Here is a 26,665-nt window from a genome sequence, read left to right as displayed (position 1 = left end):
GTTCCAGCACCAGAACTGTAATTGTTCATTTGTCTCTCAATTATATACGAGAATGTATCAGCATCAGTAATGGATTTTTATTCTCAAGTTGAACCTTTTGTCTCAATAGACAATAGACAATAGGTGCAGGAGTAGGCCATTCTGCATTTTGAGCCAGCACCACATTCATTATGATCATGGCTGATCATCCTCAATCAGTATCCTGTTCCTGCCTTATCCCCATAACCCTTGATTCCACTATCCTTAAGAGCTCTACCCAACTCTTTCTTGAAAGTATCCAGAGACTTGGCCTCCACAGCCTTCTGGGGCAGAGCATTCCATACACCCACCACTCTCTGGGTGAAGAAGTTTCTCCTCAACTTTGTTCTAACTGGCCTACCCCTTATTTTTAAACTGTGTCCTCTGGTTTGGGACTCACCCATCAGCGGAAACATGCTTTTTGCCTCCAGAGTGTCCAATCCTTTAATAATCTTATACGTCTCAATCAGATCCCCTCTCAGCCTTCTAAACTCAAGGGTATACAAGCCCAGTCGCTCCAGTCTTTCAGCGTAAGATAGCCCCGCCATTCTGGAAATTGACCTTGTGAACCTACGCTGCACTCCCTCAATAGCCAGAATGTCTTTCCTTAAATTTGGAGACCAAAACTGTGCACAATATTCCAAGTGCGGTCTCACCAGGGCCCTGTACAGCTGCAGAAAGACCTCTTTGCTTACATACTCAATTCCTCTTGTTATGAAGGCCAGCATGTTATTAGCTTTCTTCACTGCCTGCTGTACCGGCATGCTTCCTTTCATTGACTGATGTACAAGAACACCTAGATCTCATTGTACTGCCCCTTTATCTAACTTAACTCCATTTAGGTAGTAATCTGCCTCCCTGTTCTTGCCACCAAAGTGGATAACCACACATTTATCCACATTAAACTGCACCTGCCATTCATCCGTCCACTCACCTGCCTGTCCAGGTCACCCTGTATTCTACTAACGTCCTCCTCACATTTCACCCTGCCACCCAGCTTTGTGTCATCAGCAAATTTGCTAATATTACTTTTAATACCTTCATCTATATCATTAATGTACATTGTAAAAAGCTGCGGTCCCAGCACTGATCCCTGTGGCACACCATTGGTCACCGCCTGCCATTCCGAAAGGGAGTCGTTTATCAATGCTCATTGTTTCCTGTCAGCCAACCAATTTTCAATCCATAACAGTATTTTGCCCCTAATACCATGTGCCCTAATTTTGGTCACTAACCTCCTAGTGGGACTTTATCAAAGGCTTTCTGAAAGTCCAGGTATACTACACCTACTGGATCTCCCTTGTCCATCTTCAGAGTTACATCCTCAAATAATTCCAGAAGATTAGTCAAGCATGATTTTCCCTTCATAAATCCATGCTGACTCTGACCTATCCTGTTACTACTATCCAGATGTGTCGTAATTTCATCCTTTATAATAGACTCCAGCATCTTTCCTACCACTGAGGTCAGACTAACTGGTCTATAATTCTCTGTTTTCTCTCTCCCTCCTTTCTTAAAAAATGGGACAACATTAGCCACCCTCCAATCTGCAGGAACTGATCCTGAATCTATAGAACATTGGAAAATGATCACGAATGCATCCACGATTTCTAGAGCCACCTCCTTCAGTACCCTGGGATGCAGACCATCAGGTCCCAGGGACTTATCAGCCTTCAGACCCAACAGTCTCTCCAACACCATTTCCTGCCTAATATAAATTCCCTTCAGTTCAGGTCCTTCAGCCACTATTACATCTGGGAGATTGCTCGTGTCTTCCCCAATGAAGACAGATCTAAAGTACCAATTCAACTCTTCTGCCATTTCTTTGTTCCCCGTAATAAATTCACCCATTTCTGTCTTCAAGGGCCCAATTTTAGTCTTAACTTTTTTTCTTTTCACATACCTAAAAAAGCCTTTACCATCCTCCTTTATATTTTTGGCCAGTTTACCTTCATACCTCATTTTTTCTTTGCGTATTTCCTTTTTAGTAATCCTCTGTTGTTCTTTAAAAGCTTCCCAGTCCTCCGATTTCCCACTCATCTTTGCTATGTTATACTTTTTCCCTTTTGTCTTTATATGGTCCTTAACTTCCCTCATCAGCCACGGCTACCGCTGCCTCCCCTTAGGATCTTTCTTCCTTTTTGGAATGAACTGATCCTGCATCTTCTGCATTATACCCAGAAATATCTGTCATTGTTCCTCCACTGTCATCCCTGCTAGGGTATTGCACTATTGAACTTTGGCCAGCTCTTCCATCATAGCTCCATAGTTCTCCTTATTCAACTGAAATATTGTCACTTCCGAATCTACCCTCTCCTTTTCAAACTGCAGATTAAAGCTTATTGTGTTGTGGTCACTAGCTCCTAATGGCTCCTTTACTTCGAGGTCCCTGATCAAATTCGGTTCATTGCATAACACCAGATTCAGAATTGCTTTCTCCCTGGTAGGCTCCAGCACAAGCTGTTCTAAGAATCCATCTCGGAGGCACTCCACAAACTCCCTTTCTTGGGATCCAGTACCATCCTGATTCTCCTAGTCTACCTGCATGTTGAAATCCCCCATAACAACTGTAGTAATATCTTTGCAACAGGCCAATTTCAGCTCCTTATTCAACTTACACACTACATCCAGGCTACTGTTTGGGGACCTGTAAATAACTCCCATTAGAGTCTTTCTACCCTTAGAATTTCTCAGCTCTATCCATACTGACTCTACATCCCCTGATTCTAGGTTCCCCAGCGCAAGGGACTGAATATGATTCCTTACCAGCAGGACCACCCCACCCCCTCTGCCAGTCAGTCTGTCCTTACGATAGCACGTATAGCCTTGAATATTCATTTCCCAGGCCCTGTCCATTTGAAGCCACGTCTCAGTTATCCCCACAACATCATAACTGCCAATTTCCAAAAGGGCCTCAAGCTCATCCACCTTATTTCTAGTGCTTCGTGCATTCATATATAATATTTTTAATTTGTTACTCCCCTCACCCTTCCTATCAATCCCTATTTCACGATTGTCCTTATGGCATGATCCATTTTTGCGTTTTCTGCTCCATTGATTCCGATGTCTTTCTTGACTTCTCTTGTTCTAACTTTCCCTTTAACTTCTTTCTTAAACTTCCAGTTTGTCCCCACCCCCCGCTATTTAGTTTAACTACAGCTGTGTTGCAGTGGCAAACCTACCTGCCAGAATGCTGGTCCCCCACCTATTAAGGTGCAACCCGTCCCTCTTGTATAATTTATCCTTACCGCTAAACATACCCCAATGATCCAAGAATTTAAATCCTTGCTTCCTGCACCAGTTCCCCTGACTCACATTAAAGTCGATTATCTCCCTGTTCCTGTCCTCTCCGGCCCGAGGAACTGGAAGCAAACCGGAGATAACCACCCTGGATGTCTTGCTTTTCAGCTTCCTTCCAAGTTCTCCGAAGTCCCGCTGTAGAATGTCCCTACTCTTCTTCCCGACGTCATTTGTCCCGACATGCACCACCACCTCTGGCTCTTCACCTTCGCCATTGAGGATTTCCTGCACTCTGTCTGCGCTGTCCTTAATCCTGGCACCAGGAAGGCAACACACCATCCTCAAATCCTGCCTGTTGCCACAGAAACCTCTTTCAGTCCCTCTCACTATGGAGTCCCCTATTACCATGGCTCTATGTGATGTCTGACTCCTCGGCTCTGCCTCCACGCCAATTTCTGATTGGCAGACCTGACCGCCTCTCGGACTGGCAGTGACGTCTGTCTCTATGGTTTCCAAGAGATTCAACCTGTTCCTGACAGGTACTTCCCCCGGGGTCTCTTGCACTTGTCTCATCTCTGCCTTCCTCATCATCTTCTCCCTTCTACTCTCTTCTGGTATGTTTGGTGTAATAACCTCGCTGAAGGTCCCGTCTAGAAAGATCTCGTTCTCTCGATGAGCCTGAGGTCATCTAGTTCTTTCTTCAGTGCTGCAATATGCTCTGTCAGAAGCTCTACTTGTACACACTTTCCACAGTTATATGAGCCAGTTACACCAGAGTCCCTGAACCTCCCACATCATGCACGCAGTACACTAAATCAGCTTGGCAGTCATGTCTTCACCCTCTTCAACTGTAGCGTAATCACTTCTCTCAGCTTCTTTGTCGAAGACTTCTGAGCGAAAGACTCGCTCTTTTCTCAACAGAAACTTCCCTCAACCCTCGTGTTTTGTTGCAAGTCTGGGGACTTTTAATTGTATAGGACCTGGGGCCTAGAACACACCTACTTAAATAACACTCACCCACCTTCCCAACAGCCTCTGTGCTCCGACTTCACTTCCGCCCAGCTCCCGCTGCTCTCTGCTGCAAAAAGTCTCACAGAAAGCCATCATATATTGCAGATTTGATCTAACTAATTATTAAGTATTGTTGATCCTTGGACTAAAATGTCAACTGATGTGGTGGACCAAGAGACACCCAAACTAGTGATAAGTACAATGTAACATTTATTAGTATTTAAATCACTTATAACATACATGTGTCCCATTAGTTCTTAACAACTTCATATTCAACTCACTACTCTAGTTTGCTGCTAGTTACACTGTAAGCATTATGACTTGATCTTTAGATGTATCCATGCGTGATGAACTGGCCAGGTTCATTCCTCCAAGTTGTAGTCTTTTTCTCAATTCTGATCTAAGGGTTTCCTTTCCATTATGGTGAGTTCTTGAGTTGTCACTCCCAATGTCCCCTTTTTTGTGTGTTTTCTTCCACCCTTTCAGAATGTTTGATGACATATCTGTTGGTCAGAAATCTCATGACTCTAAGATTCCAAGGGTCATGTAAACAGGAGATATCTGCTTCCATGGTTCCTCTGGTCCGTCGTATTTTATCCCTTTTTGCAACCAGAAAGGTTGAATAATATTTAGCACCAGGCATTTCCCCAGTCATGTGTCCAGTCTTACTACTTCCTTTCAGAGCAAGCTGCTCTAGCATTTATGTAAAGTTAGTATCATTTCCCACCATGCCTGCTAGGCTTCACTGCTACTAGCTACAGGGTAACAATATTATGAAATAAACTTATTTACTATTCATCAAGGTTGACCATAGATTCTCCCCAAGACTTCATCAGAAAAGCAATGAAGATAATTCCAAATGGTAATAATTTACAAGAGCAGAAAAGTCAAGGAATTTCACTTCTTTCCTTGAAGAAATCCGCCTAGAAGTAAACTGATCATGAAATTTTTGAAGATCGTACCATTCAAGGCCAACTTCAAGATGGCAGCAGCGGCAAGGTAGGAAGTGTTTAGGCTCTATGTCCGTATGCTCTGGTTAACCGAGCTGACCATATTCTTCTTTTTTTGGTTTTGTTTATTCATTTCTTCATTTCTCTTCTGTATAAAAGATCATCTTCTCTTCTTTTCTGTGACTGTGGTGGAGGAAGGGGATTATGAGGGTCTGCAGCAGTATGGTGGGTCTGGATGTCCATTCCTTGTGGGCCATAGTGGCCGTGGCTTTAGCGAAGGCTTCATCGTCGGTCCGTTCCTCCTGGCAGTGGTGCAGCGGTTTCAACAGTGGCAACATCGTGGTTCCAGTCTGTTCCCTATTTCCTCGTGGCTATGGCACCATTGGAATGGCTTCAGACAGCGACTGAAGTGGTGATGGTGACTTGCTGGGTCCAGTCTGACCCTCCTTGCTATGGCAGCGATGTGGTGGTTTCAGTGCCAGCTTCGGCAGTGGTAGTGTGGTGGGTCCGGTCCAGAAATCCTTGCTTTGGCAGCCTTTGAGTAGCTTCAGCAGTGGTGCCCCATTGCCAATCTAGAAACCCAGGCGCCATGGAGGGAACAAAAGATGAACTTTGTTCTAACTTTGTCTCAGTTATTTCTTTTCATAATTTATGTGATTAAAATGGTACCGAATTGGGGTGACTTATACACATCTCACTGCATTTTCATAAATACAAATGACAATAAATTGCTTTTTTTTCTAGACATCCTTCCCACAAGGCATCAGTAGATAAGACTAATACCAGCAGGTATGATTGGTGGCAGTTAATGTATTCTAAATGGCTCAATGATTAGCATTGCTGCCTCACAGGGTGAGGGACCTCAGTTCAATTCCACCCTTGAGTGACTGTCTGTGTGGGGTTTACATGTTCTCTCTGTGTCTGAGTGGGTTTCATCTGGGTGCTCCAGTTTCCTTCCACAATCTAAAGATGTGCAGGTTAAGTGGATTGGTCATTCTATAGTGTCCAGGGATGTGCAAGTTAGGTAAATTAGTAATGGGAAGGGTAGGGAGTTTGGGTTAGTGTGGACTTGGTGGGCCAATTGGCCTGCTTCCACATCTATGAAAAACACAGGTGCACCAGTGTAATAGTATTAACTTATTTTGATTTATAAAAGGTGCAGGTTGTTTTTGTCAGCAATTGACAATTCATTAGTCAAATCAGAGACAGTCTGGAAGACTGACGGGAAAAAAATAATCAAACTCACTAAAAACTGACTAGGGGAAGAATACTTAATTTTGATCAAATTTAGTTTATGAAGCTGACTGAAGAGTTCACAAGATTGACCAGATGGTCCTGAAGACTATAATGCGGGACATTTGTATAAAATTAATTCCTTGGTCTCCTGAAGGACAAAAACTGCCACTTTTGTGTTTCAAATTGTATGAATATCTTTCCACAAAATTTGCTATATTTTTCTATTAATAAGCCCAATGAATTAGAAGAGTTTGTGTCTTGATTGATTTTACCTTTGTTTATCCTAAAGAGAATTGCTAGAGAAACCATACAGAAAAGAGTACATCTACAGAAAATCGGGGTAACACTGTTAAGGGCACAGATACTGTGTATACAATAGTTTAATGAAAATCATGAAATTTGGATTGTGAATGTTCTGACCACATTTCTATATGAATTTTACTATTTCCCTATAATAAATGCTATTTTTTTCTATTTCACTTTTTTCTTATTGTCATTCAAATCCAAATAAGTATTTTAAAAAATTTTCATGGTTTGAGGGCATCGCTGGCTAGGCCAGTATTTATCGTCCATCTCAGAGAGGGCAGTTAAGAGTCAACCACATTGCTGTGGGTCTGGAGTCACATGTAAGCCAGAACAGCTAAGCATGGCAGTGTCCTCCGCTAAAGGATATTAGTGAACCAATTGACAATGGATTCATGGTCTTCATTGGACTCTTAATTCCAGATGAGTTGAACGCAGATTGCCAAAATGTTATCTCGGTCCGTGGAATAATAGTTGAGCCACTGGGCCATGATCTCCCCTTGATATATTAAAATTAATGGGAATATTTGCCTGGACTTTTGAATGAATAGTTCTCAATATTCAATGTTGATGATGTTCTCTGCAGATTTTTCACATGGGCTTTTGAACCACAACTTAAAGGAGATAGACATCTTTCACACCACTGTTCCTTGTACAGAAACTACGCATTGAATGTGAAAGGACAAGCATCAGTGTATTTCTTGAACTTGTCAGATTGAGCAAAATTCATTGGGACATGCTAGAGGTTAAATCAGGAAATATAATCTGGAATATACTGGATTTAATTCTTTGTAAAATTATGTTTGGAAGGTGAACTGAGCAGAGGGAAAAATGGATTGAAGAGAGATAAAATGCATTATTAATAAAAAATAGTTTTTAAAATGTCTGACAATAATTAATTTCTGAAGGAATGAGGCTCCACTCTTGTAAAATTATCTTTTTTCAATGTCAGAGAGGTTGTTCAAAAATAATCATGCCTTAGCACACCCTTGAAGAAATCACATGAAATTGAATGTACAAATCTTACTTTTTCCTCCAAGGTGTACTCAGTGGGTAACCGTTGGGCAGATACAGAAACTTCACAGCTTTGCAACTGCAAATTTGTTCATGTGATACCGATGTGGTGAAGCTTATAGAGTAGCAAAATAACTGAGATCACGATATCCAAACTCTCACATCTAACTGAATATGTATGGATTCTGGAAGTTGCAGTCTGTTTTATTCCACAAGTACGGTTAACCCCAAAAACCTCAACTTTATTTTTAAAATCCGAGCCATTAATACCATATTTTAAAAGCAAGTGTGTAAACAAAATCATTGGTAAGAAGTGCAAAAATGTTGTGATTGCACAAAGAATTGTACAACATATTTTTAATTTTATTGTGTTAAACTTTGACAAGTTATCCCTCTCTTTTTGGAACTTCACTAAGTCACTTTATGATCCAGCTCCTCAACAATATTCTATTTCAAGTTAATGGCATGTACAAAATGATAATGTCTGCTTATTGCACATGGTAACTTTTCAGTATACCCTCTAGGATTTCAACATAAACTCACCAACCCAACATCCTGACAATGAGAGATATTGCCAATTTTACACAAAGTGGAAACTTACACCTTTGGGAAACTTACACTTTTGTCATTCTCATTTCCAATCCTGATTAAATGCTGCAAATGTTTGCTTTGAAAAACATGAAATAAATGTACTGGGATCATTTTCACTTGAGTAGAGAAGTCTAAGAAGACAGTTAATAGCGAATTCCTAATTTATCAAAGGGTGTGATTGCACGAGGATATCAATTTTAGATGATCACTACAAAAATGAGGAGAAATGTTAGGAGAACGGTAGTTGAAGTCTGAACTGCTTTGTCACAGGGACTAGTAGAGAGAGAGGTCACTTCATCTTCTAAACAAAGAACATGTTAGCATTCGATGCTGACAAATACACAATGTTTTAGAGGGATAAAAAATAAGGCACAAATGCAGAAACACTCAGCTGAATTGGAGAACATCAGGATAGAGGACATGAGTTAACATTTCAGATGTGATTACTTCATCAATAATATAAGCAGAAAGCTTGGCAATGGAATAAGCTATGTCTCTCTCTCTCTAATAGACAGAAGTATAGACAGAATAGATAAACTTGTGACCTGCTACACTCTAAACTTTAATGGTTGGCTAGTGTTGCTATGACAATACTGAAAACGTCGGATCCCAGTGTGAGACTTGATGTCATTTTTCTGGTTGGCTGCTGTGGTGGTCAGTCACTGAAACATATTCATACAAACCAGTAGATGTTTATACAAAAAAACCCAAATAAACAGAGCCTTATATCTAAGATAATTACAAAGATCTTAACATATACAGCAATTAAATGATTTGAAGATGCCGGTGTTGGACTGGGGTGTACAAAGTTAAAAATCACACAACACCAGGTTATAGTCCAACAGGTTTAATTGGAAGCACTAACTTTCGGAGCGCTGATGAAGGAGCTGTGTTCTGAAAGCTAGTGCTTCCAATTAAACCTATGAGCAAATAAATGTTGATCCATTTCTCAATACTGTTGTTTTACAGACATGCAATTCAAAAGCCATTTTGTTTCAATTTCTATTCTTTAACTTTTTACCTAACTGACTCCTCCCTTTTGTCTTGGGCCTGCGGAGACAGTTTCATGATTTTTTTCTGAGTCAGCAGTTGAGAAACTTAACTGTTCTGCTAGAATAAATCCCTTCTGATCTAAACTCCTGGTGCTGCTAATTGAACTCAAAGTTAAAACTAATGACTTTCTGGTCTGTTTTAAAGTCAGCAGAATAAACATTTTACCAGGAACTTAATTTCAATCACACATTTTCTTGGAAATGGTGCATTTAGATCACTGATTCAAATTACTTTCTGACTATATTTTTTTAAAAAATCACAGAACATAGCATAGGGATGTGCCCAACAGCCCAATATGTTGTGCCAAATTAAACTGGTCCCTTCTGCCTGCCCTTTGTCCAAATCTCTCCATTCCTTGCATATTCATGTGCTTATCTAGAAGTGCCTTAAGCACCCCTGTCTGTCTCCAACACTACCTCTGGCAGTGTATTCCAGACTCCTATCATTCTCAGTGTAAAAACCTTGTCCCTGACACCTCCTTTGAACTTTCCCCCCTTACCCTAAATGTACGCCCCCTAGCATTAGGCATATCAATGCTGGGGAAAAAAATTCTGACCGTTAACCCTTTTTATGCATCTCATAATTTTATAGACTTCTATCAAATCTTCCCTCAGCCTGTGCTGCTCCAGAGTTTTTCTGGCGTCTCCTTACAGTTTATACCTTCTAATCCAGGCAGCATCCTGGTAAAATAACTCACCCACATCTATCTGCCTCTACATTGAAATCCAAGTCCTAAAATCTAATATATATCGTATACCTTATATCACAGTAATATTTAGTGTTGATTAAATTGTGTCAAAAAGATCTGCCTTTAGAGCCAGAAGTCTACTTCTTCTAAATATCTTTTTTTACATTATGCCTCATTATGCCAGAATTAATTCTGAAAAAGCAAAACAAATGCACTTTATCCAATTACTACAAGCCTACATTAATCAAATAAAGGTGTTGGTATAAATCATCTACAGTGCTGGAAAGATCAACAATACCCTGTTCCCTTTGGGTTACACTAAAGACCACTTGACCCCAGACCTCATTACAGACTTGACGCAAATGTGGATTTAAAAGCAAAACATGACGAGTGCTGAAAAACTGAATTAATAGAACATGAAATACTCAGCTGTATATGGTATCACCTGTGGAGAGAGAAAAAGGAGTTAATGTGACCTGCTATTTCATGGACAGAAGAGTTGAATTCCAATGATGAGGTACAAGTGATCACCCTTAATACTTAGGGATAATTTGACTGACAGTAAACCAAGGAAATTTAGTAAAACAAAACCAAATGGAAATTAGAGAACAAAAACTGTTCAAGAGTTGGAGTCATATCTATCACAAAAGTTGCGATTGTTGGTGGTTAATCATATCAGCTTCAGGACATTGCTGCAGAGTTCCAGTTGTCACTGTTCCAAGGCTATTTCATTTTATATTGCTATAACAAATTGTTCAGTCACCTAAGTTAAATATTTTTTCCATAATGTTTAATTCAACGTCTTTCTCAATAATGACACAGGACGAGACCACAAAGCTCTCAGTGATTGTCATAAAATCCATCTGGTTCACTAATATTCTTTAGAGAAGAAAATTATCTTCACCGCATATAGATTCACAGAAATGTGGATGACTCTCAACCACCCTCTGAAATGGCTGAACATTTAGTTCAAGAGCATAGGGATAGACCACAACCAGTGATAGTTGCATCCCAACAAAGAACTAAATAAATGTAAGCTCAAGGTCAGAATTCCGTACAAATTAAGGCCCTGCCTGTCTTCTCTTGGGGACACATACTTCAAGCCATTGTTTTGTAGAAGACTTAAGGGAGTTATCCCTTGGTACTCTGGGCAACTTTATTCCTAAATCACTAGAGTATTTTGCTCTACATTCTGTGTCCTATGATCCTACTCCACTAGCTACCTGATGAAGGGGCAATGCTCTGAAAGCTTGCACTTCCAAATAAACCTGTTGGACTATAACCTGGTGTTGTGTAATTTTTAACTTTGTCCACACCAGTCCAACACCAGCACCGCCACATCATAAATCAACATTACACAAGTTATCATCTTCAAATTTCTGTTTGTCGATTTTGCTGTGTGCAAATTGCCTATTATGTTTCCTACAATAGTAAAAAGTTCAATCATACTTCATTGGGTGTAAAACACTTTGAGACATCTGGTGGTCATAGAAAGCAGATGCATGTGTTTCCAATTTGTTACGGAACGTGAAGGAAATTTCTAGTCAGAGTTTGAGTGGTGTTTAAACATTGGGAGACAGGACAACATGTTAAAATTGAGATCATTCAGTTTTTTGTTAATGGGAAGGTTTCTACATTTGGGGAAAGGGAACTTTTATTGCTTCTGTCTTTGTCTCTGCCCCAACATGCAAGGTCAGCATAAATGCTTTGTAATTAACTGCAAAATCTGTGTGATTGTGCAATGTGTTGCAAACACTAGTGTGAGGGGAGGCTTTAGGATCCGGAGTCACCCTCTCAGGCATTGCAATACAGCCCACAGGCTGAGGCGTTGCTGCATTGTTGGAGTCCTCCAGCCGCCGGTGGCGCACGTGAGCCGCTCTGCTCCGGCCAGGACGAACAGCGTGCGTGACCTTGTGGTGCCCGCCTTCCGGTCCGGCGGAAGTAAAACACTCGGCTAGGGCTGCGACGTCGTTGTGTTGTTTACGGATGGATTTAAACAGAAAAGACCGGTAAAAAAATAACATCAACAGCGCCGCACAGGCCGGCCTGGGGACTCGGAGAGTCACTGTGAGTAACAGGCACAAGACTGAAGTATGTGTAGCGCAGGGAGGTGCATTAAAATAGTGCATTATAGTGAATGTAACACATGTGCAGTTATGGTGTAAATAGCACAACAGCACTTAAAACATGCCCCAACTTATAGGGCATCTAACATTGCAATGTATGCAAATGCATAAATGTATTGTGTATAATAGCAATATGTACATTAAATATATAGAATGTACCTAAACCCTCTTTATCACAACAAAACTTACAAGGATGCAGCTTTCCTGTATAAATCATTGCAACCTACATTATATTAATACTGTATTAGCGCGAATATAACTATAATTATATGTAACTATATAAACATGCTTAATCTATACAGTAGCCTACAGAAGAGCAACTGCTAAAGTGTGGTTTAACAGTGGTGTAAATGTAACGACGTACACATTACAGTATGTGAAATAGGAATATAAGAATGTTTAGTGTGCAGTGTATTGTAAAACAGTTAATAGAGTTATCATGGCAACATGTTAATCTTGTGTTAGTGCATGAAGTACTGCTTCAAATGTACAAGCTTTAGTGTATATACCAATGCTATAATGGTATATTACCATATAATGTTTAAGACATGGTGAAATGTATATAAAGACAACTCTTGAATGAATAGTAATATAATGTTACAACTTTCAAAAAGCATAGTTATAGTCCATGCATCAGCAATATAGCCAAATGTATAGGCTATTTTGCATATATCAAGAGACCCTTCCAAAGGAAACACTGCCATCTATGAGTAGTCATTAGGTATACAATGATCATGCCTTCAAAATAGTATTACTTGGTACTATATATGGTTGTTTGTTTAACTTTTCAATATATTTAGCAAGAGAATTACTTTGTATCATTTATCAATGTGATCTATCTATGGTGTCATCTCTCAAGGCGTTGTGTATTAAAGTATTAACTCATTGTTCTTTGTGAATGCTTGTTATTTACCAATTTGTTGCCATGTTTCCTATAAGTGTCCACACACAGTACATTGTCTGAAAGTTTTTTTTGGGATATCCTGGGATTGTGAAAGATTCTTTTTTAAAAAAAGGTTTAAAGACTCTTCAGGTTTATCAGAATCTTTTGATGCTTCTTGTTAAACAGACAATACGTCAAAGCCAAATAAAGATTGAAAGAACTGTGAATGCTATAAATCAGAGACAAAAATAGAAATTAGTAGAAAGGCTGAGCAGGTCTAGCACCATCTGTGGAGAGAAATCAGTTAACTTTTCGGGTTGATGCATCAAAACCAATCAATCAAATTGTCCTTTTTTGTACTCACTACATTTGAGTAGTCATGTTTCTTCACACAATTAAAATCTGTAAGAATCACATCATTTGGTTAGGGATAGATCACAAAATTTATCCCTTAAGTTAGCTGTTATATGTTAGAAAGATTTCTTCTTGCATCCCCTTCGAACTTCCTGCACCCTGATAATTGGATTTGGATTTGTTAGCTGATTTATTGGCCATCCTGAATAACCCTTGAGAAGCTGGTGGTGGATCACCTTGAGCTACTTATAGTCTGTAAGGTGTAGGTGTACTTACATTACAGCTAGCCACTAAATTCCTGGCAATTGATCTAGCCATGAGGAAAGAATGGCAATAAATTTTTAAAGGTGGTGTGGAATGTGGAAGGGGATTGGTCATGCTCCAGCTGTCTATGTTCATCTGGGGAGTAGAGTTGAGGATTTGGAAGGTTCTATTAATCATATTTGTTTTGAGAGAGATACACATGCACCTCAACAGCTTTCTACACACTAGAGAGTTATGCAGAAAAGAATTCTCATGTCAATGGAAGTTATTTTTTCCACTGACAAATTGTTTATGTATTTGCAGCCAATATGTTGATAACAGTCTTGTACAGGAATTTTTTTTGAGAGTTTAGCATGAATTTCATAAACAATCTGACATTTTAAAAAGACCAATCATAACAGGTTATTTTGAAATCTATTTTGCCTTATCTTGATGTTAACACCCATTTCCACATTTTTTACTGAGGCTGACTGGTTTTAGTTGTTTGGCAAACAGGAAGACCAGAAGGTTTGATTATGTGAAATTGCAAGCATTTTGTCAAAAACTGGAAGCAACTTTTCATCCAAGCAGCACAGGTACCTGGTTGTACATTAGCGTAAGCAGTGAGGGAATAAGCTGGCCACGGACCAAGAGTAAAGCCTTTAAGGTGTACAGATCTATACCTAAGCGTATAGATCCTTCTAAACCTTTCCTATTCATGTACCTGTCCAAAGGTCTAGTAAATTTACTCTTTTTTTTAAGCGCCAATGAAAGATTGTGTTACAATCTGTTTCACCTTGATGTTTCATGACATTAAAACTCTATAGATGCCAGTTTCTATTATTATCAGTGATGGTTATATGTTTTGATTTTCTATTTCATAACTTTTTTGCTGTGCGTTCTCACAATGACCTTAAAAAGAGTGAACAGTTCATCAAACAGGTTGCATACCCTGAAAGAAAACTAAAGGGAGCATTTGTACACTAAATAGAGTTATAGAATCATACAGCTTGGATATAGACCTTTTGGTCCAACCTATCCAATACAACCAAGTTTCCCAAACTAGTCCCATTTGGCCCATATCCTTCTAAACCTTTCCTATTCATGTACCTGTCCAAAGGTCTAGTTAATTTACTCTTTTTTTTTAAGTGCCAATGAAAGATTGTGTTAAGATATTAAGTTGTGAACCTTAAGATTTGTAAGAATCTTCTTGTGGGTCTTTTCCATGTACTTGAAAAGAGTGACCCAAACCTAATGGTTTGGACTTGAATACTTGACAGGATTGAATTTTAACTTGAAAATTTAACCATTTAAGTAATAACAAAGCTTGTTTTTTTAATTCTCCTTCTAGACATTTTATTGTAATTCCTGCTATTCCAGATCCTGCTCAATTGAGTGTGTTCTCAAGTGATGGACGGTACACCAGACACTGGGTATGTTCAATAGTTCGTGGAAATATCAGGGCAATTGCAAGTCAAATTATGTGTAAAATCTTACTTTCCTACCATTGAATATTGAGAAGATGGATGCAATTGTTTACAGTGATATCATAAAGTCCACCTCTTTAGACAATTGTCTAGTTCTGCCTCAGACTAATCACAGACTTGGTGTTTTATTCACAACTGTGCCATCACTAAGACCATCTCTCTATAATGTAACATAACTCTGCCCTTACTCAACTTCTCTGTTGCTGAAACCATAGGCTATGCCCTTCTTACCTCCAGATTTAGCTATTTCAATGTGTTCTTGGTCAGTTGCAGTTTCTACTCTCCACAAGCTTGAGGTTGTTCAAAACATTGCTCTCTGTACCTTAACTTGCACTGAGTCCTGCTCCCCATGCTCACTGACTTGCACTGATTACAAATTAAGCAAAGTCTCACTTTTAAAGTATTCATCTTTGTTTTCAGATTCCTCCATGCGTTGCTATCTCTGTAACCCTCAGCCCTACTGCATCTTTTTCTACCTGTCTCCACCTGTGCTTCACCATACACCTCTTGACATATCTGATTTTTAATTCCTCCAACATTGTTAACAGTAGCTACTTCATGCCTAATTTTGGAATTCCTTCTCTAAATTCCAGCACTTTTCTTTCCACTTCAGAGTTCTTGTTGAAAACCTATCTATTTGACCAAGCAAACAGTCAATTTAGTCCGACCAAACCTCCTTAAATGGCACAGTGTCACATTTTGTTTGGTTACAATCTGTTTCACCTTGATGTTTCATGACATTAAAACTCTATAGATGCCAGTTTCTATTATTATCAGTGATGGTTATATGTTTTGATTTTCTATTTCATAACTTTTTTGCTGTGCGTTCTCACAATGACCTTGTTTTAGTGATTCTACATCAGACATATTTACTAAACAAACAACTCTTCTTGGAAAAATGACTTGGAAATCTACTTCATTGGCCAAGATTTTTGTCACCCCCTCCTAAGACCCTTCTTTATCTGTCAGTTTTATGATCTGATTATATAAATTATTGTTGACTCATACTGCCTAATCTGTTTTAATACTTTCTGATACTTTGTAAATAGCCTGATTTGAAAGTTAATTTGTTTTCATGTAGGCCAGTAAGCTGTTTCTTGGAACAGTGGCTCCATTAATTTGTTGGTTTGACCTCAAATAAACAAGAGTATAGATTTCCTCAAGCGTAGCAGATTTTCCTTAATTTACTGTTTGTGAATTACTGATCACCCTGTGAAAATGAGTAGCCTGAAAATTAACTACTTGTCCTCTTTAGTCTTCCAGGGATTTAAATTACAAGAATGCTTTTGTTATTGTCTTTGTCAAACTTTGTAAGTGCTTCACAGCATTTGATTTTCGTTTTAATGAGGAATCTGTCAGTGTCCTAGTGGTATCTTTCTAGTAATTCACTTTAAATTAATTTAAAAGAAACATTGAATTGTCCACGCCTATGTTTGAAATTCACAATCATTTTTTAGAAGTATTCAAATTTCAGGAGTCAATATGGCAAGTGATATTAAATTGATTGCATGGTTGAATTAGTGTCTTGATGTTACATTTGCTACCACAGCAGCCAGATGTTGCTGTTCGGGGAGTGCAGGAGCTGAAAAGTGAAACAGTGTCAAGATCAGGAAATGAGTACAGTTGTGTGAACACTTCATTGTTTGGATTCAACTGTTTGCCTTTTTACTTATGGATATTTTCTAATGAACCTGTTCAGAGATATTGAAACACATCTCTGGAACAGGATTTCAGTTATTTCTATTGCACTATAGGTAGGTAGCTATGTACCCCTCATCCCAGCAACATTGCAGATTTTGACTATAGCAGTCATTGAGTAACGTCTTTGCTTTTTCTGAAAGAAACTTTGTTGGTAATTTTTATGTTGGTAATAAATTACCAACAGTGAATTGAGAATTGGACTGCTTGGTTTTATGATACTACCATTTCCTTATCCATTTATACCATTGATTTGTCATTTCTTGAGGTATGTGGTCATTGCATTTCTTTGCAATTTTTATCCCTTTTCTAAATAATGTGTAAAATATGTATTTATGACATAGACAAACAATTTTAAATAGGCCATTTATGGTCCCCATAAGCAAAAGCAGACTGTTATGAAGTGGAGCTTATTTCAAGTTTGACAATGCAACATTTTTTTAATGTGGTACTACATTTCTTAATCATTCACTGAATTTGAAAACATACTTTTTTTCTGTAGATGCTCAACTACTCCAGGATCACCACAAGGAGTAAAACAGGATGAAGGTGAATCACCCGAAGGCCATAATACCTACAATGGATCACAGAAAAATGAGAAGCGGGGTGAAAAGAAAACTGAGGAGGCAAGTCATTCTATTTGTAGGACAGCTCTTTTGGTATATGCTTGTTTACTTGTTTTTGGTTCCCTTGCAAACGCCCATTTTCTAGCTTTTGACCCCATCTCTGTTCTGGCAATGGTCTGTTTCTATCTTTTTCATCACATTGATCTGAAGGTGAACACCTGACCACTTATACCTACCATCATTAAGGTTACATATGTCTTATCTGTAACATTGCTTGACTTCACTCCTAGCTCAATTCAACTGTTATAGAAATCATCACTCATATCTTCATGTGATCTGGATTTGACATATATTTGGAAAGGCAAGGACTACTTAAGGATAGTCAACATGACTTTGTGCCAAATGTGGGAAATTGTGTCTCTAACTTGATTCAGTTTCTTGAAGAAGTAATGAAGAGGATTGTTGAGGGTAGACCAGTGGACGTGATCTGTATGGACTTCAGTAAGGTGTTTGACAAGGATCCTCATACTAGACTGGTTAGACAACATGGAATATAGTGAGAACTAGCCTTTTGGATACAGAACTGACTTGAGGCTAGGAGATAGAGTATGGCGGTGGAGCGTTGCTTTTCAGACTAGAGGCCTGTGACCGGTAGTGTGGCACAGGATTGATGCTGGATCTTAGGGAGTGTTGCTGAACAAAAAGACCCTGGAATGCAGGTTCATAGCTCCTTGAGAATGGAATCGCAAATATTCACAATAGTGAAGAAGGCGTTTGGTATGTCTGCCTTTATTGGTCAGTGTGTTGAGTCTAGGAGTTGGGAGGTCATGGTGTGGCTGTACAGGACGTTAGTTAGGCCACTTTTGGAATACTGCGTTCAATTCTGGTCTCCATGCTATAGGAAGGATGTTCTGAAACTTGAAAGAATTCAGAAAAGATTTACATGGATGTTGTCAGGGTTGCACAGTTTGAGCTCTGGGGAGAGTCTGGGGCTATTTTCCCTGGAGTTTTGGAGGCTGAGCGGTTTATAAAATCATGAGGACCATGGATACGGTAAATACACAAGGTCTTTTCCCTGGGTTGGGCAAATCCAGAATCAGAGGGCATAGGTCTAAGGTGAGAGGGATAGATTTAAAAGCGACCTAAGGGGCAATGTTTTCCTACAGAGGACGGTGCAAGTATGGAACAAGCTGCCAGAGGCAGTGGTGGAGGCTGGTACAAATACAATATTTAAAGGCATCTGGAAGGGTTTAGACGGATATGGCCAAATGCTGGTAAATGGGACTAGATTTATTTAAGTTATCTACTCCGCATGGATAAGTTGGATCGAAGAGTCTGTTCCCATGCTGTCCAGCTCTATGACTATTCCAATGTGCTTTCAGCTGATTTCCTGAACTCTCCCTGTCAAATCTCTTGCTGTCTTGTTCTGTTACTCTGTCTTCAACTACTCCATCCTCACAATTCTCATGAATTCTGAATTGTAATGGCTCCACCCTTTGGTACCTATTCTCCAACTTCTGCAATTCCTTCCTTATACTTGCCCTCCTCTCTATCTTACCTTCCTCATTTAAGACATTCCTTGAACAGTACTTGCTTTGTTAAGCTTTTCGTCATTTAACCTAATAACGTTTTATGTGACTTGGTCTTGGAGTTTCTTTTTATAATGCTTCTGTGACTTGGGATTTTTCGTCAACTTAAGAGTGTTGTATGAATGTAAGGTTTTTTTCTTTTAATTTGCTCTTGCACGCTTGCATTTCCAGCTCTGTTCACCAACTAGAGAGTCAGGATGTTTACTTCAACCCTTTAGCACATTGGATTACACAGTGATGATGTTTTCAGGCTCAACCAAATGGGTTAACAGTTAACCATTAACTCCATCACATGGATTCAGCCTCCGCAGACAAGGATGACAGCCCATCAGGCCATTGTGCTGGATTTGTTGAGCAAAAGACCAGTTGTTCCCAACTGTGGATAAAATTGAGAATCAAACTTGTAAGGAGATCTCAGCTATCAGTAAGAATAATAGGTGATTATGGTAGGGGATTTTAACTTTCCAAACATAGACTGGGACAGCCATAGTGCTAAGGGTTTAGATGGAGAGGAATTTAAGTGTACAAGACAATTTTCTGATTTGGTATGTGCATGTACCTACTAGAGAAGGTGCAAAACTTGACCTACTCTTGGGAAATAAGGCAGGGCAGGTGACTGAGGTGTCAGTGGGGGAGCACTTTGGGTCCAGTGACCATAATTCTGGTAGATTTAAAATAATGATGGAAAAGGATAGACCAGATCTAAAAGTTGAAGTTCTAAATTGGAGAGAGGCCAATTTTGATGGTATTAGACAAGAACTTTCGAAAGCTGATTGGAGGCAGATGTTTGCAGGTAAAGGGACAGCTGGAAAATGGGAAGCCTTCATAAATGAGATAACGAAAATCCAGAGAAAGTATATTCCTGTCAGGGTGAAAGGAAAGGTAGGTATAGGGAATGCTGGATGACTAAAGAAATTGAGGGTTTGTTTAAGAAAAAGAAGGAAGCATATGTAAGGTACAGACCGGACAGATCGAGTGAATCCTTAGTAGAGTATAAATGAAGTAAGAGTATACTTTAGAGAGAAATCAGGAGGGCAAAAAGGGGACATGAGATAGCTTTGGCAAATAGAATTAAGGGAAATCCAAAGAGTTTTTACAAATACATTTAAGGACAAAAGGGTAATTAGGGAGAGAATAAGGCCCCTCAGTGATCATTGAGGTGGCCTTTGTGTGGAGCTGCAGAAAATGGGGGAGATACTAAATGAGTATTTTGCATCAATATTTACTGTGGAAAAGGATATGGAAGATTGTAGACTGTAGGGAAATAGATGGTGACATCTTGCAAAATGTCCAGATTGCAGAGGAGGAAGTGCTGGGTGTCTTGAAATGGGTAAAGGTGGAAAAATCCCCAGGACCTGATCAGGTGTATCCTAGGACTCTGTGTGAAGCTAGAGAAGTAATTGCCTCTAGCTGAGATATTTGTATCATCGATAGTCGCAGGTGAGGTGCTGGAAGACTGGAGGTTGGCTAACGTGGTGCCACTGTTTAAGAAGGATGATAAAGACAAGTCAGGAACTACAGACCAGTGAGTCTGACATTGGTGGTGGGCAAGTTGTTGGAGGGAATCCTGAGGGACAGGACGTACATGTATTTGGAAAGGCAAGGATTGATTAGAGATAGTCAACATGGTTTTGTGCATGGGAAATCATGTCTCCCAAACTGAGTTTTTTGAGGAAGTAACAAAGAGGATTGATGAGGTCAGAGCGGTAAATGTGATCTATATGGACTTCAGTAAGGCGTTCGACAAGGTTCCCCATGGGAGACTGATTAGCAAAGTTAGATTTCATGGAATAAAGGGAGAACTGGCTCAAAGGTAGAAGACCGAGGGTGGTGGTGGAGAGTTGTTTTTCAGACTGGAGGCCTGTGACCAGTGGAGTGCCACAAGGATTGGTGCTGGGTCCTCTACTTTTTGTCATTTACATAAATGATTTGGATGTGAGCATAAGAGGTACAGTTAGTAAGTTTGCAGATGACACCAAAATTGGAGGTGTAGTGGGCAGCGAAGAGGGTTACCTCAGATTACAACAGTATCTTGACCAGATGGCCAATGGTCTGAGAAGTGGCAGATGGAGTTTAATTCAGATAAATGCGAGGTGCTGCATTTTGGGAAACCAATCTTAGCAGGACTTATGCACTTAATGGTAAGGTCCTAGGGAGTGTTGCTGAACAAAGAGACCTTGGAGTGCAGGTTCATTGTTCCTTGAAAGTGGAGTTGCAGTAGATAGGATAGTGAAGAAGGCAAATGGTATGCTTTCTTTTATTCGTCAGAGTATTGAGTACAGGAGTTGGGAGGTCATGTTACAGCTGTACAGGACATTGGTTCGGCCACTGTTGGAATATTGCGTGCAATTCTGGTCTTCCTATCGGAAAGATGTTGTGAAACTTAAAAGGGTTCAGAAAAGATTTACAAGGATGTTGCCAGGGTTGGAGGATTTGAGCTATAGGGAGAGGCTGAGGAGGCCAGGGCTGTTTTCCCTGGTGCATCCAAAGATGAGGGGAGCCCTCATGAAAATTTACAAAATTATGAGCGGCATGGATAGGATAAATAGGCAAAGTCTTTTCCCTGGAGTGGGGGAGTCCAGAACTAGAGGGCATAGGTTTAGGGTGAGAGGGGAAAAATATAAAAGAGACCTACGGGGCAACATTTTCACGCAGAGAGTTGTACCTGTATGGAATGAGCTGCCAGAGGAAATGGTGGAGGCTGGTACAATTGCAACATTTAAGGGGCATTTGGATGGGTATACGAATAGGAAGGGTTTGGAGGCATATGGGCTGGGTGCTGGCAGGTGGGACTAGATTGAGTTGGGATATCTGGTTGGCATGGACGGGTTGGACCGAAGGGTCTTTCCATGCTGTAAATCTCTATGATTCTAAATTTAAATCTGATGGTTTTGACAACCTAGAACCAGTCTAATTTGTAAAAATATTAACAGGTTATCAAGGGTATAAAAGAGCTTTTGGAAAATCGGGAGAGACGCAACTGCCATCTGTTAAGAGATAACAGCTCTTAGTGCTTAGGGAAAGCACCATCTATTTACTAGGCTATCATGGCACACCATCCAAATTCTGACAGAAGAATCTACATAGAAACATTCCGACCGAAGGATCAGCAGAAAAGATAGAAAGTTCTGGAAGACACAAACCTGGCTGTAATTTCGAGAGACTAAATTCAATTGTTATATAAATGGGACTTGTATTTATTGGAACAGCATACCATTAGAATCTTGTGTTGTTTGGTGATAGTTAATAGTTAGAGGGAAGTTGTTCGGTTTGTTAATAGTTTAGTTGTTTTGTTTGTTAGATAAATTGTCATTTGTGGATTGTAAAGTGCATGTCAGGGATTTATTTTACTTAAACTCTAGAAGTTGCTGAAATAATGCATTGCACCCTTTCAAACATTCCTTTTAACAGATTATAGAGCAAGGCATTTCCCTTTGGGTGATATGGTTGTGGTTCTCGGTGGGGGATCAACCTCCATTTTATAACGGTTTCCATCAGACAACTTTTATCGAAAGTTTGTACATTTATTTTTAGAATTCCATCTTTAGCATAAAATACAAAAGAAGCAAATACTTAAGCCATATTTTAAGCTGACAATTCAAGCATGTTTTTCCATTCTTGGCAGCAGCGTGTGACTAAGAAGAGAGGCTGGCCAAAGGGCAAAAAACGAAAAAAGAATATACCCAATGGTCCCAAAGCTCCACTGACAGGCTATATGCGATTTTTGAATGAACGGCGTGAGCAGTTGCGGGCACAGCAGCCAGATTTACCTTTTCCTGAAATCACCAAAACTTTGGGCAGTGAATGGAGCAAACTTCCACCTGAAGATAAACAGGTTTGTGGCATTTAATGTATTATCTGACTGTCCCCTATTAATGGTATTACAGTCAGCTTGGAAGTGTTAAAGGCAAACTGTTTGATGAAACTTGAGTAAACTCTTTGAACAAGTAACAGAAAGGGTTGATGAAGCATGTAGAAGGTATGGATTTTCAAGAAGCTTTTAATAAAATTCTTCATAACAGATTTGTAAAATAGATGAACAATCTATTGAATAAACAGTGGCAATTTGGGTATGTAATTGACTGAGGAATAGGCGGTAGAGAGTAGTATCAACTGATGTTTATTTGAATGGCAAGTTGAAATGCATCTAATCTTTTATGGTTGTGGCTTCTGATGAAGTTACAACACTTGTTCTTTTTTTTTTAAATCCCTTTGCCTTAACATCAGAGTGGTTTCATAATTATTTAATAGATCATATCACAAATGTTGAACCAAGACTTGGCAATGCCAGCATTTATTACTGATCTTCAGTTGAACCACCTGATTAAGGAGCAACGCTTCGAAAGCTAGTGCTTCCAAATAAACCTGTTGGACTATAACCTGGTGTTGTGTAAATTTTAATTTTGTACACCCCAGTCCAACACGGGCACCTCCAAATCATAATTGGAATGAATTCAGAAAAAAAAGTTGTATATCTATGAAGTGCTTTGCACCTTTAGCAGTAGAACTGTATTCCACCATAATAGTATGTTAGCTTGGATTTCCATCTACCATGATTATTAAGATAGAAACCAATCCTCTTTCAGTAAAGTGTGCAGCAGAGCTTGACAGGAACAGCACTCACTGTATGTTAAAAATGAACTAAAGCTACAACACAGGGCTGCGTGCATATAAAACAGCAAAACAACATGCTGTAGAGCGAAGTGACTCCACAGCAAATGGATCGGACTGGGTTCAGCTCTATTGAGTTGTGATTGATGGTGGATAATTCAAATTATGAATTGGAGGAGGGACCCCCAAGCATATATCTAACCTCAATTATGTGGGCACCCACTGTGGTAGTGAAAAAGAAAAGGAAATTTATTTGCAACCATTTTCAACCAGACTTATTGAATGGGTGATCTATCTTTGCCTTCTCCTGAGGTCTTCAGTATTACAGATATTCTACCTTCAGCCAACTCAGTTCACTCCACGTGATATCAAAGAATGGTTAAAATGATAAGGTAGAGCAAAGATTATGGTCTCTGCTGTAGTAATATAGATGTGCTGCAGATCTACTTACTGCACAGCTATAACATGGCATTGACCCAGAAATGTGGAAAATTACATCCTTCATCCAAGCATAGACAAAAAAAAAATGAATCTCAAAGATGAGGACAGAATGATTGTTAATGATATCAAGGCAATACTTGTCCAAGTATGGCATTAAGGAGCCCTTATAACATTTGAAGTAAATGGGAAAAGCTTTCTGCTGTTGCTCTAGCACAAAGGAAAATAATTGTGGTTGGAGAACAATCATTTTAGTCCAGGATATCATGGAGCTCCTCAGGTGTGTCCTAGCTTAAATTACCTGAATGACCTTCTTCCGTTATAATATTCGAGGTGAGAATGTGCAGTCGTTAGCAATCAATGTGCAGGATATTTGTGTCTCACAGTGAAGGAACTGCCTGGGCCTAGGGCTGATTAAATGATAATAACATTTGTAACAGAAGTACCAGACATTGATCTTCTCCAACCACACAGAAACTAGTCACTGCTACTTGCAGTTGAGTGACATTACCATCTCTGAATATTACATCACCAAAATGCTGAGTCTTCCCATTGGCTAAACAGATAACTGGACCAGCTATCTGAGCAGGTCATAGGCTGGGAATTCTTTTGCAAGTGACCCACCTCCTTCCTCCCTCAAACCTCGCTACCATCTGTAAGACACAATTCAGGAATGAGATAGAATAGTCTCTTTTTGCCTGAATATGTACAGCTCCAACACTTGAACAGCTTAATACCATCCAGAACAAAGCAGTCCATTTGATTGACACTAGGCCCACCATTTTAATATTTACCCCTCCAGCACTGGTCGGCAGTCAGAGCAGTGTGGTCTATTTGCTTCACCTCCTTTGACAACATTTTCCAAACTTGCAACCTACACCACCGAGAAGAACAAGGTCAATGGATCCTTGAAAGCACCGTCACCTGCAAATTCTCCTCCAACTTACACTGCATTCCTACTTGGAACTATATTGCTGTTCCTTCAATGTCACTGGGTCATAAATCTGGATCCCTTTCCAAGAATGGTGTACAATTAACTTAAGTCACTGGCTCAGAAGGTGACCTTCCACTTTTGCAAGGGCAGTTAAAGATGGGCAATAAATTCTCACATTGCCAGCAATAGAGAAACTCTGAATTTAAAGAATTATCATCTTAAACCAAAATGTCTTGATCCACATGTATGGTGTTGACTCTTTGCTCTGTGTCATTTTCACTGTCCCTGTGAGGTTACGTTGCTTTTTGCTGCTTACATAGGGCTGGATGTCCATTTGCTTCAATTGAAATCATAAGTTACATTTCCCTTTCTGATCATCAACTTGGGCATTGCAAGACTGTTGGCAAGTTCAGCATAAGATTTAATGCTGAGTGTAGTTTCTAACCTTTGAAAATCTCCCATCAAAAAATAGCCCACTTCCACATCTATCTCCTTGCTTTTCTCCACCCTACCTCCACTTGCTACTGGAAATTTCATTGCTTTCATTGCCCTTACGCTAGAACACCGCTGTTCTAGCCATCCTGTCATTTTCCACTTTACGTGAATTTGAGCATGTCCAAAAATCTGCTGTCCCTATCCTTACTTGCACTGAGTCCCATTCATTCATTCTTTGCACTGGTTGACCTATATTGCTTATTGTTCATCATGAATTGATTTCAAAATTCTTAATCTTGTGTTTAATTATTTCTTAGCTTTGCTAGTCTCTTTTTTTTTTAACCGACATTAGCCCTGCTCTGCTTCAATCCTTGCTTTATGTGACAGTGTGCGTATCTGTCTCTCTCCCTCCCCTTCAGTCGCTCCCCCTCTATCGCTGTTTCTCACTTTTTTTATTGTAATACAGCTTGCATTCAGTTTGGTTGATGCAACAATTTGTTTTTAGCTGATTTATGTTTGAGTTTAATTCTCAACCTATGCATCCAATAGCTTTACAAACTGCTTTAATGTTTTTCTGTTACTTGCGGGTTAAAAGCAGCAATTCCCAGACATGAGATCACTGGAACTCTTGAATGTATGTTTTAAAATCTTTTAATTTTTATTTTTAAGTGCTACCTTGATGAAGCTGAACGGGCAAAACAGCAATACATAAAAGAACTGCAGGAGTATCAGAAAACTGAAGCTTATAAAATGAGCACAATTGCTGTCCAGGAAAAGAAATTAAGGAAAGGTATCACTTTTTTTTTCTTATGTCATTGTCATTATATACTAACTAAAATATTTGTTTGCTGAAGAACTGGATTGTGAGTAGTATACCAAAAATAGATGTTTACTGATGCGTATCTTTTAATTGTATGTCAGATTGCAAAGAAAAAAAACCCAAAGGTACAATACGAATGCTGGTGGAAATTTTATGGATCACTTTTTTTTCATCCTTGTGTGTTTCTCAATTAGCTTGTTTTTTTCCCAGAATCTGCTCATTCAATGTCAAATGGCATGCATGCTGAGGTAAGAGCTTTTTAAAATTTATTTCTTTATTATGATAAATGGCTCATTTGGATTACTTTAAAAAATGTTTAGTCAACAGAGGGTTGCTTATGGTATCTATACTTTGTTGAAAAACAACTCCTTGAATGA

General features: G+C 39.4%; 1 protein-coding gene across 4 annotated transcripts in view; it reads left to right on the top strand.

The window, feature by feature from the left end:
* Positions 1–12,047: 12,047 nt before the first annotated feature.
* The window catches only part of LOC122562520 (SWI/SNF-related matrix-associated actin-dependent regulator of chromatin subfamily E member 1-related-like), a 43,657-nt gene continuing 29,039 nt past the window's right edge, over positions 12,048–26,665 (top strand). For 2 of the 4 annotated variants that reach the window (XR_015760134.1, XM_087996377.1), the window contains exons 1-6: positions 12,048–12,171; positions 15,062–15,143; positions 17,398–17,521; positions 22,676–22,885; positions 26,138–26,258; positions 26,499–26,536. Coding sequence is in view for 3 of the 4 variants with exons in the window: in XM_087996377.1 (XP_087852503.1) it covers positions 15,121–15,143; positions 17,398–17,521; positions 22,676–22,885; positions 26,138–26,258; positions 26,499–26,536 (516 nt within the window). In the remaining variant the exon portion in view is untranslated. The remainder of the gene's footprint in view (positions 12,172–15,061; positions 15,144–17,397; positions 17,522–22,675; positions 22,886–26,137; positions 26,259–26,498; positions 26,537–26,665) is intronic. The other 2 variants (XM_087996392.1, XM_087996386.1) reach the window with 2 other exon arrangements.

Source organism: Chiloscyllium plagiosum, unplaced genomic scaffold (assembly GCF_037043375.1).
Source record: "Chiloscyllium plagiosum isolate Xiang-an unplaced genomic scaffold, Cpla_swu_hap1 HiC_scaffold_2, whole genome shotgun sequence".
Classification (NCBI taxonomy): Eukaryota; Metazoa; Chordata; class Chondrichthyes; order Orectolobiformes; family Hemiscylliidae; genus Chiloscyllium; species Chiloscyllium plagiosum.
Note: the sequence above shows the minus strand (reverse complement) of the source record. Positions and strands in the feature narration are given on the sequence as shown.